At 43.3% G+C, this 17,305-nt stretch overlaps 1 protein-coding gene across 6 annotated transcripts in view; it reads left to right on the top strand.

Annotated features, from left to right (window-relative positions):
• The window catches only part of PDE10A (phosphodiesterase 10A), a 543,800-nt gene that overhangs the window by 451,268 nt on the left and 75,227 nt on the right, over positions 1-17,305 (top strand). For all 6 annotated transcript variants that reach the window (XM_039915066.1, XM_029048769.2, XM_029048765.2 and 3 more), the window contains one exon: positions 1,695-1,744. In XM_039915066.1, the coding sequence (XP_039771000.1) occupies positions 1,695-1,744 (50 nt within the window). The remainder of the gene's footprint in view (positions 1-1,694; positions 1,745-17,305) is intronic.

The following is a 17,305-nucleotide window of genomic DNA, read 5'->3' as shown; positions in this document are numbered from 1 at the left end:
GACGTCAAGGCGTTCTGTGATCGACTCCAAACTGAGTGACGAAGCAGCGAGGAAATGGAAAATCTGCATTAGGAAATGCTCATCCTACCCGAAATATGAATGAGGATTTGGTAGGAAGGTGTTTATTAAGTGCTTGCTGTGTGTGGAGCCTTGTGCTGAATGCTGGGAAAGAATACACAGGGGAGAATTAGACACAGATCTTGTCCTTCCAGGGGTTCACAATTCATGAATCCTGGGTGGTCTCTGTATTTTGATCCAGTTCCTCTACCACCAGAAATAATTTGGCAATCTCCCCAACCCCTTTCTTGCAAAATATAGAACTAAAGGATTAATGAAGCCTCTGAACTTGAACACCGGCTCTGGGCGGGTCACTCCCCTTCTTAAAAACCTCCAGTGGTTGCCTATCAACCTGTGCATGAAACAAAAACTTATCATTCTAGGCTTCAAGGCTCTCCATCACCTTGGCCCCTCCTACCTCTCCTCCCTTCTCTCTTTCCACTGCCCACCCTGCACGCTCCGCTCCTCTGCTGCTCACCTCCTCACCATCCCCCGTTCACGCCTGTCCCTCTGTCGACCTCTAGCCCACGTCCTACCGCTGTCCTGGAATGCCCTCCCTCCTCACCTCCACCAAATTAACTCATTGCCCCTCTTCAAGGCCCTACCGAGAGCTCACCTCCTCCAAGAGGCCTTCCCAGACTGAGCTTCCCCTTTTCCCTCTGCTCCCTCTCTGCTCCCCCTCCACCCTCTGCTCCTTCTCCCTTCCCCCCTTCACCTCCCCTCAGCTAAGCCCCCTTTCCCTCTACTCCTCCCCCTCTCCCTTCCCCTCCCCTCAGCACTGTGCTCATTTGTATATATTTTTATTACCCTATTTATTTTGTTAATGAGGTGTACCTCCCCTTGATTCCATTTATCGTGATTATGTTGTTTTGTTTTTGTCCATCTCCCCCGATTAGACGGTAAGCCCGTCATTAGGCAAGGATTGTCTCTATCTGTTGCCCAATTGTACATTCCAAGCGCTTAGTACAGTGTTCTGCACAAAGTAAGTGCTCAATAAATACTATTGAATGAATGAATGAATACTGGCTCCCTCCCAACATAAGGAGGCTATGGGAAAAAAAACTACATCTTTTCGTTTGTTTTTGTTTTATGTTTAATTTCTTCAAGGGGAATTTGCATTCCTCAGGGAATCATCATCGTCATCAATGCTGTTTTTTGAGTGTTCCGTACGTGCAGAGCACTGTACCAAATGCTCGAGAGAGTATAATACAACATAGAAGCCATCAGTCCATGTGGAGTCCTCAAGAAGAAACTTTACATTTTAGAGAAGTGCCACAATCTCTCCTCCTCACCTCCATATTCTCTGCTCTCTCCAAGGACAAGGAGATGCAGGAACCGATTCTAAAGCGTTAGTCACAACACAAAGCCACATGGTTCAACGAGAATAAGGCTCTCACCGTGTCAGGCCCGCAAAGCTTTCCACTAATACCAGAGGAGTTGTTACTAACTTGTTAAAAATGACAGTGTTCTTTCTTGATCTAATCATTTCTACAAGTCCCTAACCTTTTTCCTAAAATTTTCTTTGTGATTGATATTCAGTCCCCAGTTAAATGTGTTTGTGGTTTTACCTCAAATCATCTGCATTTATTTGTTTCTGCCTCTTTGACTAATCATGGATTTTAATGTTGCTTTGGCAGCTACAAAAGCCGATGGATTTGCACTGTATTTCCTGGGAGAATGCAATAATGTAAGTATTTTGGACTTCTATTTTCTGACTTTTATACGTCATCGACGTATTTTCCACTCTTTCCAAGATGTGATGTTCTTTACAAATGCTCTATTGGGAAATAACAAAGTTCAGTGTTTCCTATGTATATAATCAGGTAAATGCATTTTTTTGCATAACACTTGGATGATATTTACTCTTACCACCATTTGACTCTTCACTTTGATTTGTATGACATACAACTGGCACTATAAATTTCCTCCTAATACCTGTTGATTTGTAATCTATAGAGAAGAGCTTGTATTGCCCAGAGTGTAGTTGAGTTGAAGAGCATAAAATCAAGGAGAGTTTGGCTTCAAAAGTGTCAGAGAGGCTGGCCTATCTATGAGAAGCACTGTGATGTAGTGGAAAGAGCACGGGCCTGAGAGTCATAGGACCTGGGTTCTAATCCTGGATCTGCCACTTGCCTGATGTGTGACCTGGGGCAGGTCATGTAGCTTCTCTGTGCGTCAATTCCCTCATCTGAACAGGGGGATTAATAAACTGTTCTCGCTCCTCCTCAGACTGTGAACCGGATGAGAGACAGGGATTGTGTCCAACCCAAGTAGCTTCTATCCACCCCAGCACTTAGTTGCACCACTTGACACGTAGTAAGCATTTAATGAATACCAAGATCATCATAATTATTCATGTGCATGGGTTTGGGGTTAATTTCTGACTTGGCTGTGTTTATCTGCGAGTGGTTCTCTATTGTGGTAGCCATTTAGGCAAAATTTTCACTGGCAGTTTCACATATTACCAGAATGCCTTGAGCATCTGTAGACTACCAAGTCAATCAAGCATTCTATCTCCATGGCCATTTTTTTTCTTTTTTTTCCCCTGGTATTACCTGTGTCTCTCGTTTATTAATAATTTCCATTCAAAAAGATAAGGGCAGATCAGCTTATTTATTTTAATTATGATAAATGGGCTCTAAGATGAAGTGTGATTCCGATACTTATACCAACTATTCCAACTTATGATCTTGGCCCTGGGCTTGCTGTCTGCTGTGTGAGCTTGGCCAAGTCACTTCACTTCTCTGGGCCTCAGTTACCTCATCTGTAAACATGGGGATTAAGACCGTGAGCCCCATGTGGGACAACCTGATTTCTCCGTATCTACACCGGTGCTTAGCACAGTGCTTTGCACATAAGAAGCACTTAACAAATGCTATAATCATTATTATCATTAGGGTTTCCCTCACCAGTGCGTCGGTCCAGCCTGGGACTCGGAATGTTCCTTCTTCCTTTCCTCTTCATGTCGAGAGTACTTCATAGCAGAGAGCTTCTTCAGGAGTTTACAGGGGATGCCTATCACTGTGGCTCAAAAAATTACTTTCTTCAGTCCAGGATCTCTCACCTGACTCATCTTGGTGACTCTGCCCTCTTTCATCTTGCCTCAACCCTTTTCTGTCTACAGTCACCAAGGGCATCTCTTTAGCAGAGGGGTCTGTCTCCTGGAAATTTACCATCATCCCTCCCAGATTTTCTTAATCTGGGACCTACCAAGAGTTGAGCCCATACAAACCAGGCACATTGGTGCAGAGGGAGAGGAGTCCTCAGAGATAACCCTTTGTAAGGCCTAGTGGATAGAGCACAGACCTCGGAGTCAGAAGGAACTGGGTTTAATTCCGGCTCCACCATGTATCTGCTGTGTAACCTTAGGCAAGTGGCCCAGTGTGGACTATAAACTTGTGGTGGGCAGGGAATGAGTCTGTTTATTGTTGTACCCTCCCAAGTGCTTATTACAGTGCTCTGTACCCAGTAAGCACTCAATACTTATGAATGAATGAATGAACTTAAATTCTCTGGGCCTCAGTTACCTCGTCTGTAAAATGAGGATTAAGACTGTGAGCCCTATGTGGGACAGGGACTATATCCAATCTGATTACCTTGTATCTAGCCCAGTGTATAATACAGTGCCTGGCACATAATAAGAGCTTAACAATTACCCTTAAGAAAAAAAAAATAGAAAACCAAAAAAGCAGGACTAGGGCAACTGTGGCACCAGTGGAGGAGCCGTGAAAGACCCTGGAAAATTGAGCAGTTTCCATTTCCATTGCTTGATTCTATTATTATTATTACTATCATTATAATTTTTTTTATCTCTGAATCAATCTTATTTATTGAGCTCTTATTGTGTGCAGAGCACTGGGCTAAGCGCTTGGGAGAGTACGATACAAAAGAGTCACATTTCCTTCCCGTAAAAAATTCATAGTCTAGAGGACGAGACAGACATTAATATAAATAAATTACAAATATATGCAAAGTGCTGAGGGGCTGAGTGGGGTGGGGAATAAAAGGAGTAAATCAGGGTAACACAGAAGAGTATGGGAAAAGAGAAAAAGAGGTCTTAGAGAAGAACTCTTGGAGGATATGTGCCTTCAATAAGGCTTTGAAGGTGGGGAGAGTCATTGTCTGTTGGATATGAGTAGGGCGGGTGTTCCAGGAGAGAGCCAGGTTGTTGGAGAGAGGTTGGTGGCGAGATAAATGAGATTGAGTTGCAGTGAGTAGGTTGGCAATCAGCTTAGAGAATGGAAATCTTTAGGGCTTTTTCTGGAGCCATAAACTAAGAGGACCTGGAAAGAATTACCTATTCAAGTTCTGCAATCACCTTAGAATGCACATGCCATCCATCTGACAGATTCAATCCCAGCGAAGTAGCTGATCAAGAAGCCTCATAGCCTAGTGGAAAGAGTACAGGGCGGGCAGTCAGCAGACCTGGGTTCTAATCTCAGCTCTGCCCCTGCCCGCTGTGTGACCTTGGCTAAGTCGCTTCATTTCCCTGTGCCTCACTTCTCTCCTCTGTAAAATGAGGATTCAATACGTTTACTTCCCCTTGCTTAGACTGTGAGCCTCATGTGGGACACGGACTGTGCATGACCTATTTACCTTGTTATCTACCCTGGTACTTAGTACCGTACTTGGCGTATGGTAAACACTTAACAGTTGCCCCAATTATTAGTAAGAGATCCTCAGTTTTTTGATATCCCAGAGAAAATGACCCTCAAATTCAAAAACGAAGGCGTCTACATGAAAGTGAAATGGTGCCTCGGTAATACTAGTGATGATGATACTTAAAGCTTAGAAGGATCCGGAAAATGTTGGCTAGGAACTGTGGGTCCCGTCATCTGCTTGTCTCAGTGAGGATGCTCTCATGCCATTAATTCAGGACATGTCTATGTCACAAACCCGTTTTCACTCCAGGTGATGTAAGCGTCGGCCTATCGGCTCTTAGCAGAGCGGGTAACAATTCTTCGAAGCCTCGACTTGGAGATTTAGTCATAAACGGTCAGTCCCCTACCACATGTGTTTGCATTGCACAATGTGGATGGAATGCCATTGTCAGGGAGCGTTCTTTCCGCAATATCATCTGCCTGGATAGAATGCAGGCCACACATCTCTGGCTAAACGGAAACCCATCCCTGCCAACATAGCTTCAAGTAGTTCGTTTGTTTGACCACCCAGAGTCGGGAGCCTAATTGCACCTTAGTCAAACCGATCTCCCGGACTTACTCCTAAAGGCAGCATTGATTGACAAGCAGAGGATTTCCATCGAGCGTGGAGTATTGATTTTTTTTTCCATCATCCACGAAGAGACATGTCATCTCTGACAAGTGGGATAGCAGTCCTAGTTTCAGCTCAATGTCAAAAAGCAGAGAAATGTTTTCAGGACCCCCATGTTTGATAGATCCATGTTCTCTCTAGACTGTAAGCTAGTGTGGGCAGGGATTGTGACTGTTCATGTCGTACTATACTCTCTCACGTGCTTAGTACAGTGCTTTATATACAGTCAGTGGTCAATAAATACAATTGAATGAATGAATTGAATGAATGAATATGCCAAAGGGAGCTGATGATTTTGATGTTTTTAGAGCTCAACGGACAAGTCCAACAGTATAGATATGAGGTAGGAGAAGGCTTAATGTAAGTAAACCCAGGTTTGTCACCGGATTCATCAATTAATGAGGGAGCACATCTCCATTCATTCATTCATTAAATAGTACTTGAGTGCTTACTGTATACAGAGCCCTGTACTAAGCACTTGGGAGAGTACAATATAACAATAAACAGACACATTCCCTGCCCACAGTGAGCTTACATTCGCGAGGGGGAAACAGGCATTAATATAAAGAAATGACAGATATGTACCTAAGTGCTGTAGCTAGGAGGGGGGAATGAATGAAGCAGGTCAGTGCATCGCAGAAGGGAGTGGGAGAAGAGGAAGGGAAAGTTTAGTCGAGACTCTAAATCTTTATGAGAATGTTTTCTAATTATGGGATTTATTAAGTGCTTATTAATAATACATGGAGGGGCCGTTGCCAGATTCTCAGAACAGACATAGTCCCTACCCCATATGGGACCCCCAGTCTAGCTTATCCCCATTTGACAGATGAAGAAACTGAGGTCCAGAGTAGCTAAGTGATTTGCCGAAGTCCAAGCAGCGGACCCGCAGTGGAGCTGAGATTCGAACATGGGTCCCCGGACTCCCAGGCCCATGTTCTTTCCACTAGGCCAAATATGGTAAAAGCAACTCAGTTCAAGATTGAATCGATCAGGATGTGGAATCCCAGGAGCCCTTGCAAAGAGCTTGGCAGTGAAGCGAGTGTAAACTGTGTGAAATGCAAGGCATCATTTGCTACTTTTAAATTCATCCTTGATCAATTGCCGGGTGCCAGGAAAAGATGCTCTAAAACACTTTCCAACAGATTGTGATGATGCTTAAGTGGTACTCTTAATTCTTAAATCCCATGGATTAAGCAGCTTGGCCTAGAGAAAAGAGCATGGGCCTGAGAGACAGAGGGCCTGGGTTCCAATTCCAGCTCTGCCAGTTGCTTTCTCTAAGACTTTGGGCAAGTCACTTCACTTCCCTGGGTCTCAGTTTCCTCACCTGTAAAGTGGGGATTTAATGTTTATTCTCCCTCCTATTTAGAATGTGGTGCCATCAGGAACAGGGACAGTGACTGGCCTGATTAACTTGAATCTACCCCAGGGCTTAGTACAATGCTTGATGCAAAGTAAGCACTTAACAAATATAATAATAAGAAGAAGCAATCAAGGTGAAGAGAAGGAGAACAAGAAGAAGAGGCCATCTCCTAACATCACTTGCCAAAGTGATGAAGAACAGAGCGTAAATGATTGTTTGGAAGAAGATGGCATATGAATTCTTTGCTGCTGAAAGGATTTTCACTTTCAAAATCTCATCCAGGCCTGAATCTTTCAACTCACTCAGAAATCTTTGCTCCTGAGTTGGCAAAAAGCTGTCTCTATTAAAGAAGACAAGCTAGACAAAAATGGTGATTTTGGACAAGAAGGGTGCCATTTAAATATAATGATATTCCTTTCAGCAACAACCCCTGGGTTGTGAAGGAACGATCTTATTGTGTAAATGATGTTCAGTAAAAACGGTTTCTTAGAAGGCTTTCCTGAATAGCAACAATCAGCACCAAAAAAAGAAAAAACAAAAAAACAATGCAGACACCCTTAGTTCAAGAGGAAATTGATTATTTCAAAAGAAAGGGGTCATTCTCATGGCAAAGCTTGCCTTTGTTGCCCTTTCTCCCTCTCAACTACAACATGATTACCTTGTGATCTCAGGTCCCATGATTATGAAAATCTCTGTAGGCCATTTCAGAGATCAATTTGCCACATCCTACATCAGAACCGAGGAATCGCTGTTTTTTGAGCCAAGCGGACCAGTAGGTTTCCATGAATCCACATCCCATTCTGGAAGAAGCAGGGTCACAGGAAGTAGCGTAAAAGCTCTAATTTCTAGCTCTGGTAGTTTAAGGTAGCTATCGCTGTATTCAGATTAGATACAAATAGAACTGAAGAATCAGTGGTCAAGCTAGTTTAGGGAAGCTAAGTAATTTCAAAATGGTTATGATTTCCATGTAAAATGGAGATATTTTGAGGATATTGAAAAGTTTAACGTCGTTATGCATTTGTCGAACGAGAGATATAGCATTCATTATGATGAGATAACATTTTGTATATCAAATAGCATATTTATTTTGAAATAGTCATTTCCCTCTTGGACGAAGTGTGTTTTGTGTTGCTTTTCTTTTTTTTCTTTTTTCCTTTTTTTTTGGTACTAGTCATCTGTAGGCAGCAAAGCCTCTCTAAAAGACCACCTTTATTGAAGACCATTAACACAATGAGCTTATTCCTTTACAATCATTGGGTTGTTATTCAAAGAAACATCAGTATTTATAAGTGGTGCAGATAATGGGTAGTGCATCTTGCAAGGAATAAATATTTTAGGAACCTCTACAACCACCAACTTGTCCAGGAGCCTAAAGATACATTTGAACACAATATCCAAGGTTATCCCACCTTGGCTTCACTGAATCAGTCCTCTCCTGCTTCTCCTCTTATCTCTCTGGCCGTTCATTCTCAGTCTCCCTCGGGGGCTCCTCTTCGGCCTTCCACCCCCTAACTTTGGGGGCCCTTCAAGGTTTAGTTCTGGTTCCCCTTCTATTCTCCATCTACGGTCATTCCTTTGGAGAACGCCCTTGCTCCTGTGGCTTCAACTACCATCTTTATGCAGATAATACCCACATCTCCATCTCCAGCCCCGTTCTCTCTCCCTCTCTCCGGTCTTGCATCTCCTCCTGCCTTCAAGACATCTCTACTTGGTTATCCTCCCGTCACCTCAAATTTAACATGTCCAAATCAGAGGTCCTTATCTTCCCATCCAAACCCTGTCCTCTCCCTGACTTCCCCATCTAACAAGCCCTCAATCTTGGTATTTTTCTTTACTCCTCTCTGTCATTCAGCCCACATATTCAATCCATCAGCAAATCCAGTCAGTCCCGCCTCCACGACATCGCTAAAATCCGCCCTTTCCTCTCCATCCAATCTGCTACCATGTTAATACACTTATTTTATCCCGCCTCCTTGCTGACCTCTCAGCTTCTATATTCCTCCACTCCAGTTCATACTTCACTCCGCTGTCTAGATCATCTTTCTACAAAAATGTTCATGACATGCCATCCCCGTCCTCAAAAATCTCCAGTGGTTGCCTATCCACCTCCTTATCGAACATAAACTCTTCACCATTGGCTCTAAAGCACTTCATCACCTTGCCCCCTCCTACCTCATCTCATTTCTCTCCTTCTACAACCCAGCCCACATACTTCGCTCCTCTCTTGCTAACATCACTGTACCTTGATCTCCCCTGTCTCACCACTGACCCGTGGCCCGTAGCCAGTGGCCCATGTCCTATCTCTGGCCTGGAACCCTCTCCCTCCTCAAATCCAACAGACAATTACTCTCCCTGACTTCCAAGGCTTATCGAAGGCCCATCTCTTCCAAGAGGCCTTCCCAGACTAAGCTCCACTTTTCCTCATCTCCCACTCCCTTCTGTGTCACCCTGACTTGCTCCCTTTGCTCTTCCCCCACCCTTCCAGCAACACAGCACTTATGTATATATCTGTAATTTTATTTATTTGTATTGATGTCTGCCCCTCCCCCTGGTCTAGACTCTGAGCTCTAGACTCTGAGCTAGTGGTGGGCAGGGATCCACACTCTTTATTGCTGTATTGTTCTTTCGCAAGTGCTTAGTACAGTGCTCTGCACACAGTAGGTGCTTAATCAATATGATTGAATGAATGAATACATGATCATCCTGATGGACCTGATCAAGGGGCCACAGATAGTTTCCTTAGCCTTGCTTTGACCCTCTCTTTGTGTTCTACTTCACTGCTGTTGGCTGGATGGTGAGCTTTAACTCTTTCTGGATATTTCCCTTCTTTGTGGGTATTTTTCCCACTCTCTTTTCCTCTCTCTTTTTTCTTCTCTCACTCTCTCTATCCATCTTGCTTTGGCTCCCTTTATTCTTCTCCTGCATCCTTTCTCTCTCTCTCTCTCTCTCTCTCTCTCCTAATCAGAGATATTTATTGCAGAGCACTGTACTAAACACTTGGGAGAATGCAATATAACAAAGTTGGTAAACACATTTCTTGCCCACAATGATTGTTTCTCTCTCTCCCTCCCTTCCCCCCCCCATCAGTGATATTTATTGAGCACTTACTCTGTTCAGAGCAGTGTGCTAGGCACTTGGGAGGGTACAACATAACAGAGTTGGTAGACACATTTCCTGACCCAAACTAGTCAGTCTCTCTCTTTCTATCTCTTTCTCACTATCTCTGTCTCATCAAATAATGTTATTTATTGAGCACTTAATATGGGCAGAGCACTATACTAAGCATTTGGGGGAGCCCAATACAACAGAGGTGATATATGTGATCCCCTCCCGTGGGAAGCTTGCAGTCTACAAAGGAAGACAGACATTACATTACATTAGGAATAGGGGAGATAGAATATAAGAAAATGTACATGAGAAAAGAAAATGAAAAAGACATCTGTTTTTATTTTTCCTCCACTCTCTTGGCTCTATTATAAGGTAAGTATTCATGGAGATGAATGCAAGGAAAAATGAACACCCCAGGAAATAATCTACCTATATGTTCAGCTATAAAGTATCATTTACAGGTTAAAACAAAGCAGGTTTTCAACGAGCCCTTCATGATATTTAACCAAAACAAAGGCTCCAACCAACTGACAATAGGGCATATGGGGAGAAATCAGTGTTCCAAGTGAGAGCTATTTAGTGTTCAACCTTATTATCAGAAACACCTGCCTACTTTTAGACTAACATTACAAGAGCTGAATGATCTCATTAGAAGGAAGAGAAATGATTTCTGGCTGGGAGGGGAGGAAGCTGGGAGGAAGAGAGCATTTCAGCTTTATTCTCTTGTTCTCAAGTGAGTTCTACCTGCAGAAACTAATACAGGCATGAGCTAACTAGTAAGTGCTTTGACATTTTTAGTAGATAAGAGCAAAAAATCAACACTTGGATTGGACGGTAGCAATCAGATTGACTCCCGGTCAATTAATCAATTCTTTTTATTGAGTCCTTACCGTGTGTGGCACACTAAGTGCTTGGGAGAGTACAATACAACAGAATTGTTTGACGCGATCCCTGCCCACAATCTGGGAAGCAGCAGGGCCTCGTGGAAAGAACTCAGGTCTGGGGGTCAGAGGACCTGGGTTCTAATCTTGTCTCCGACACTTGTCTGCTGTGAGACCTTGGGCAAATCATTCGACTTGTCTGGACCTCAGGTTCCTCATCTGTAAAAAAGAGATCCAGTACTTGTTCTCTCTCCCCCATTTAGATGGTGAGCCCCATTTAGGACAGGGGCCATGCCAACCTGCTTATCTTGAATCTATGTATTTATGGCACATAGTAAGCGCTTACGAGATACCATCAGTCATAGTATTCATTCATTCATTCAATCGTATCTATTGAGCGTTTACTGTGCGCAGAGCACTGTACTAAGTGCTTGGAAAGTACAATTCAGCAACAAATAGAGGCAATCCAGGCCCAATAATGGACTCACAGTCTGGGAGGGGAAATAGTAGTAATAGTCAATCAGAAACTATAGTCAAGGATGTAGTCTGAGAGAAAGTGTGCTTTAGATTTCAGACATTTTTCTCTAACTTGTGGCGAAATACATCCATTACAAATCTATCCATTTAATTGAAAATGAGGATGGAAACACCTGCATAATTAAGACCAACCGAATCTGCAAATGAAAGAAAAAAAATGATTCTGACACTCACTTTTTCATACAGGTTACATTCAGGGCTTTCTTCTTCCGCTTCAGAATTGGCAGTTTTGGAACATGTGCTCCACTTTCTCATTTCAATCGGTTACGCAGTATTTTATATTCTCACAGTAGCTCAGCTAGAAAACAACCAATGAAGCAAATTAGTCTTCTGATTGTCTGGGGACACACCTTCTTTAAAACACTCCCTAAAATATGCAGTATTTCCTAAAAGCACATCTACTCCAAGAGACCTTCACCAGACTAAGACTCAGCCTCCATTTCCCCTATTCAACCTCCCTTCTGCATTGCCTATGTACTTGTGTCAGTATCCACTGTGCATTTGATTTTCAACCCACCCTCAGTCCCAAAGCACTTATATACATATCTTTACCTCCTGCTATTTGCATAATTTATTTTAATGACTCCCTCTAGACTAAGTATTTTTGGGCAGGGATCTTGTCTGTGAACTCTCTTATAGTGAATGATATTCTACTATATCATTTTTATAGCATAATGTACTGTAGCGTCCTCTCCCGAGCTCTGCATGCAGTAGCAAGCCACAGATACCATCGACTGATGGATTCAGAACTCAGAACTGCACAGTATACATAATCTGTACCAAACAGTAGATCCAGAAGCAGTGAAGGGAAAAACATTAAACCTGTGAAGCAGCATGGCCTACTGGCTCGAGCATAGGCCCAGGAGTCGGAAGGATCCGGGCACTAATTCCTACTCCTCCACTTGTCTACTCTGTGACCTTGGGCAACTGACTTCACTGAGCTTCACTTACCTCATCGTAAGAATGGGGATTAAGACGGTGAGCCTCATGTGGGACAGGGGCTGCGTCCAACCGGATTAGCTTGTATCTGCCCCAGCACTTAATAGAATGAATAAAATGCCTTAACAGATGCCATAAAAAATGTATTTACATGGTTCCAGCAGCCTTTTACAAACATAATAACATGATAATAATATTCATTTAAGTGCTTTCTGCCTGTCGAACACTGTACTAAGCACTGGGGTAGATAAAAAATAACCACATCAGACATAATCCTTGTCCCACATGGGGTTCACAGGCTAAAGAGGAGGGAGAACAGATACTGATTGTCCATTTTACAGATGAGGAAAACTGAGACCAGAGAAGTTGTCACATACCCAAAGTTACACGGCAGGCAGGTGGTGGATCTGAGATGAGGATGCAGTTTCTCTGACTTCCTGACTTTTCTAGGCTGTGAGGCCATTGTTGGGTAGGCATTGTCTCTATTTGTTGCTGAATTGTACTTTCCAAGTGCTTAGTACAGTGCTCTGCACACAGTAAGCGCACAGTAAATACGAATGAATGAATGTTCATTCCACTAGGCCACACTGACCAGGGCATCGACAACTGGTCAAAAGGTTTTATCTGCCTTGGGAAGTTTATCAAGATGTTTAGTTGATTTCACATTATCAAGCACTATGCCAGAAATGGAAATTCCTTGTCAGATCTTTTCCCCATTGCAACTGGGGTAATAATAATAATAATAATGATGGCATTTGTTAAGCGCTTACTATGTGCAAAGCACTGTTCTAAGCACTGGAGAGGATACAAACCGATCAGGTTGTCCCACATGGGGCTCACAGTCTTAATCACCGTTTTACAGACGAGGTAACTGAGGCACAGAGAAGTTAACTGACTTGCCCAAAGTCCCATAGCTGACAAGCGGCTGAGCTGGAATTTGAACCCATGACCTCTGACTCCCCAACTCGGGTTCTTTCCACTGAGCCTGTGTTCGGGTCCACAGTTTTGTTCAACATAAATGTTAACGGTCATGTTTGAAGTGTGTAAATAGCATCGATTAATTGACTGATTGATGTTCTAGTGTCAAGATACGATTCCAACCTTCTGGAAAGACCCAACAGCTTAACAAATGAAGTGTATTATCCAGAATCCCTGAATCAGCCCTATTCAGAATACGAGCACCCTGGGGACATGAAACATGTCCAATTTTCACCAGTGTAATAACCGTGAATGTGGTATTCGTTAAGTGTTTACTATGTGCCGGGCACTTTATTAAGTGCTGGGGTGGATACAAGCAAATCAGGTTAGACACAGTCACTGTCACATGTGGGTCTCACAGTCTCAATCCCCATTTTATAGATGAGGTGACTGAGGCCCAGAGAAGTGAAGTGACTTGCCCTAGGTCACAGAGCAGACAAGTGGAAGAGCTGAGAATAGAACCTGTGCCTAGAATAGTGCTTTACAAACAGTAAGAGCTTAATAAATACCATTACTACTACAGTAAGCCCTATAGATGAGATATAGACTGTAAACCTATTGTGGGCAGAGAATTTGTCTGCCAACTCAGTTGACCTGTACTCTCTCAAGCATTTAGTACAATGCTCTACACACGGTTAGTACTTAATAAATGCCACTGATGGGTTACTACATTCACTAGATTGTAGACTTGCGGAAAACGGGGATTACGTATACCAACTCTATTGTATTGTCTCAGGCACTTGGTGCAGTCCTTCTGAGGGCAGGCATTCAGTGAATACAGTGTAAGCTCATTATAATAATAATTTTGGTATTTATTAAGCGCTTACTATGTGCCAAGCACTGTTCTAAGTGCTGGGTAGATACAAGGTAATCAGGTTGTCCCACGTGGGGCTCACAGTCTTAATCCCCATTTTCCAGATGAGATAACTGAGGCACAGAGAAGTTAAGTGACTTGCCCAAAGTCAGATAGCTGATAAGTGACAGAGCTGGGATTAGAACCCACGACCTCTGACTCCCAAGCCTGTGGTCTTTCCACTGAGCCACGCTGCTTCTCTACGTGCAGCGAAAGTGTGTACTGATTCTGTTGCAGTGTACTCTCCCACGTACTTAGTTCGGTGCTCTGCACATAGTAAGCACTCAATAAATACCATCGATCGATTGGTTGACTGGTACCCATCATTACTATCTGCAAGCATACATCTAAAGGAAACACACAGAAAATGGTGAACTTCTTAAAATCTGCAAAATCCCTCGGGGTAACTAACATTTACTCCAAAGAAGGCTTTATACCAACCCAAACCAGGCAAATCATAAACGCAGACAAGGATCTCCATTAGAGACACAAATCTTAATGCCGCCACCAAATTCAGCTTCTTAGGTTGCAAATAAGTCAGTAAATCGATCTTTCATATAAATTGAGAGTTTCCTGAGTGCTGAGCACTATACTGAAGAGATAGAAAACCAAACCAACAAGAGGATGGAAGAGCCACTTGCAAGGCGGTGCACAACCGTGACAACAGGATTCACGTCAGAATCGTTACCTTTAAAGCTTTCAGGGCCGGGGTCGGGGAGGGCGGGGAGCCGTCGTCCAACATTCTCGATATGTGTGAGCCCTGGCCTTCCTCTGGAAAATGGAATAGGAGTCAGGGATGGAGGGGAAGTATTGTTGCTGAGTGGAACTTTCCCCACCCCACATAATTTTGAATCAGGTAGTGCATTTAAACCCTGGGAGGATTGGACAATACATTTCCATAGTCATTAATGGAGCACTTTAGAATATCCCTTATACTGATGAACTCCTAACTGCTCTTGTGTATGAGAAGTTCATTCCTTGACTGAGTTAAGGCAACAAATGTTGGGGAAAATTTAATTCTAATGAGGTATGTTTTCCATTCACAGTAGCAAAAGTGTCTTTTTGTGATTTTGGTCTTATTTGGAATGAGAAGCAGCATGGCCTAGTGGAAAGAGCGTGGGCATGGGACCTGGATTCTAATCCTGGCTTTGCTACTTAGCCAGCTGTGTGACCTTGGACAAGTCACTTAACTTCTCTGTGCCAAAGTTCCTTCGTCTGCAAAATGGGGATACGATACCTGTTCTCCCTGCTCCTTGGACTGAGAACCCTATTTGGGGCCCATCATCTTATATCTACCCCAGTTCTTAGTACAGCGCTTAGCACATAGAGAGCACTTTACAGATATCACAATTATCAGCATCATTATTGACCAATAAATCAATGGTATTTATTGAGCCCTAACAGTAGGCAGAACACTGAACTAAGCGTTTGAGAGAGTACGATACTACAGAATTAACAAACACATTCGCTGCCCATCATGAGTTTGCAATCTAGAGGGGGAGACTTACATTAATATGAATAAACAATTTATAATATTTAATTTGAAGATATGTACATAAATGCTGTGGGGTTGGGGGTTGGGCGAATATCCAATGTCCAAAGGTCACAGAATCAAGCCCTTGGATGACACAGAAAGGATCGTAAGCTGGGGACAAGAGGACTTAATCTTGGAGGAGATGGGACCGAAAGAGCATGGGCTTTGGAGTCAGAGGTCATGAGTTTGAATCCCAGCTCTGCCACTTGTCAGCTGTGTGACTGTGGGCAAGTCACTTAACTTCTCTGGGCCTCAGTTACCTCATCTGTAAAATGAGGATTAAGACTGTGAACCCCATGTGGGACAACCTGATTCCCCTGTGTCTCCCCCAGCGCTTAGAACAGTGCTCTGCACATAGTAAGCGCTTAACAAATACCAACATTATTAATAATGCTTTGAAGCTGGAGAGAATGGTGGTAAGGATGGATATTGACGGGGAGATGCTACTGAATGAATGAATGGAAAAGGGGTCGGCAGCGAGACAGATGAGATCGGGGGCACAGTGAGTAAACTGGTGCTAGAGGAGCAGAGTGTGCGGGCTGGGCTGGAGTAGGAGATTAGCAAGGTGAGGTAGGATGGAGCAGTTATTATTATCGTTCGTGAACAGAATTAGTATTTGCTTGGGTTCAGGTCAGCTGTGTCATAGTTGAACCGGTCACTTATATCTTCTGCTAATTGTTCACCTTTCCAGTGTTGTAAAATGTCTGCAAAAGGGGTATATTCTCAATCACATTTACCAGTTCTGTATTAAATCAAATAGTAGCCCAAGTACCCTGTGGTCCGGAACGAGTGCAGTGACGTTAACCTGCACGTAGTTTGATCCAGTAACTTGGGGTCTAAAAGAGGATTAGAAAAGAGCAATGTAGCCTAAGTTTTGGTGACGATGCTTGTTTTTCTAAAAGCATCAACGTTGTACAAATTACTTTGGAAAGATTATGAAGGACACCAATCCATCTTCCAAATTTCAGAAAGCATCCTTTATTTTCAGCCACAGATTAGCTATTCTGTGGCATCCATCCATCTGGTTGCTGAGTGAGTCAACTTTTCCATCTCTGCTTTAATTCACATTATCCTCGTGGATTTTAATGCTTCATCTTATTGCTCTTTTGTTCAGCCAGTCTCCAGTGCCCCAAAAATGTGTTTTCTTGGAATCGAATGCCCTGTGTTGCCATGTGAAGATTTTCTCATTATGCCGAATTCATTTTGTGGTCAGTGGCCCAAGCTTTTCCTGTTTTTCCTTCTCAGTCGTTTCTTCCCTTCCAAGGAACAGCCATAGAAATGACTCAGACATCATCAAGTTAATGTGTCAAGTCAGGAAGAAATAGCACAACATTTTAGGTTTTTATTACAATGGGCCTGGTTCAGAAAGACTGTCTCTAAGTAAAGGGAAGCAGCACGAAAACATCTCTGGATCTGTAGCTAGTCCAACCTGCCGAATAGCAAAGTGGAGAGCAAAGTGAAAGCGATATTAAATCCTTGCTCCCGGAAGCTGCTCTTAGTTGCCAAAATCTCTTAAAATCTCTCTCTCTTACTTGTATTTAAACACCTCTGCAGGCTTGAATGAAAAGTGAAATTCCAGTCATATGCAGAAAGGGCACCGCCGAGTCTCTGAGTAGATCTAAATCGATAACTGTCCATGAACCGTGGGGGGTATGGAAAAGGTTAACAGGGGTCTCTCCCGCGTCTCATGCCGCAAAAATGGCGAAACCCGTCCCCCGCTCTGTTCTCCCAAACTCCAGAAGGGCTCCTGGCTCTCTTGCGGCTTCTGGCCACCTCCGGGAGAGCAA

This window comes from Ornithorhynchus anatinus, chromosome 21 (genome assembly GCF_004115215.2).
Source record: "Ornithorhynchus anatinus isolate Pmale09 chromosome 21, mOrnAna1.pri.v4, whole genome shotgun sequence".
NCBI lineage: Eukaryota > Metazoa > Chordata > Mammalia > Monotremata > Ornithorhynchidae > Ornithorhynchus > Ornithorhynchus anatinus.
This window is presented reverse-complemented; position numbering and strand designations above follow the sequence as displayed.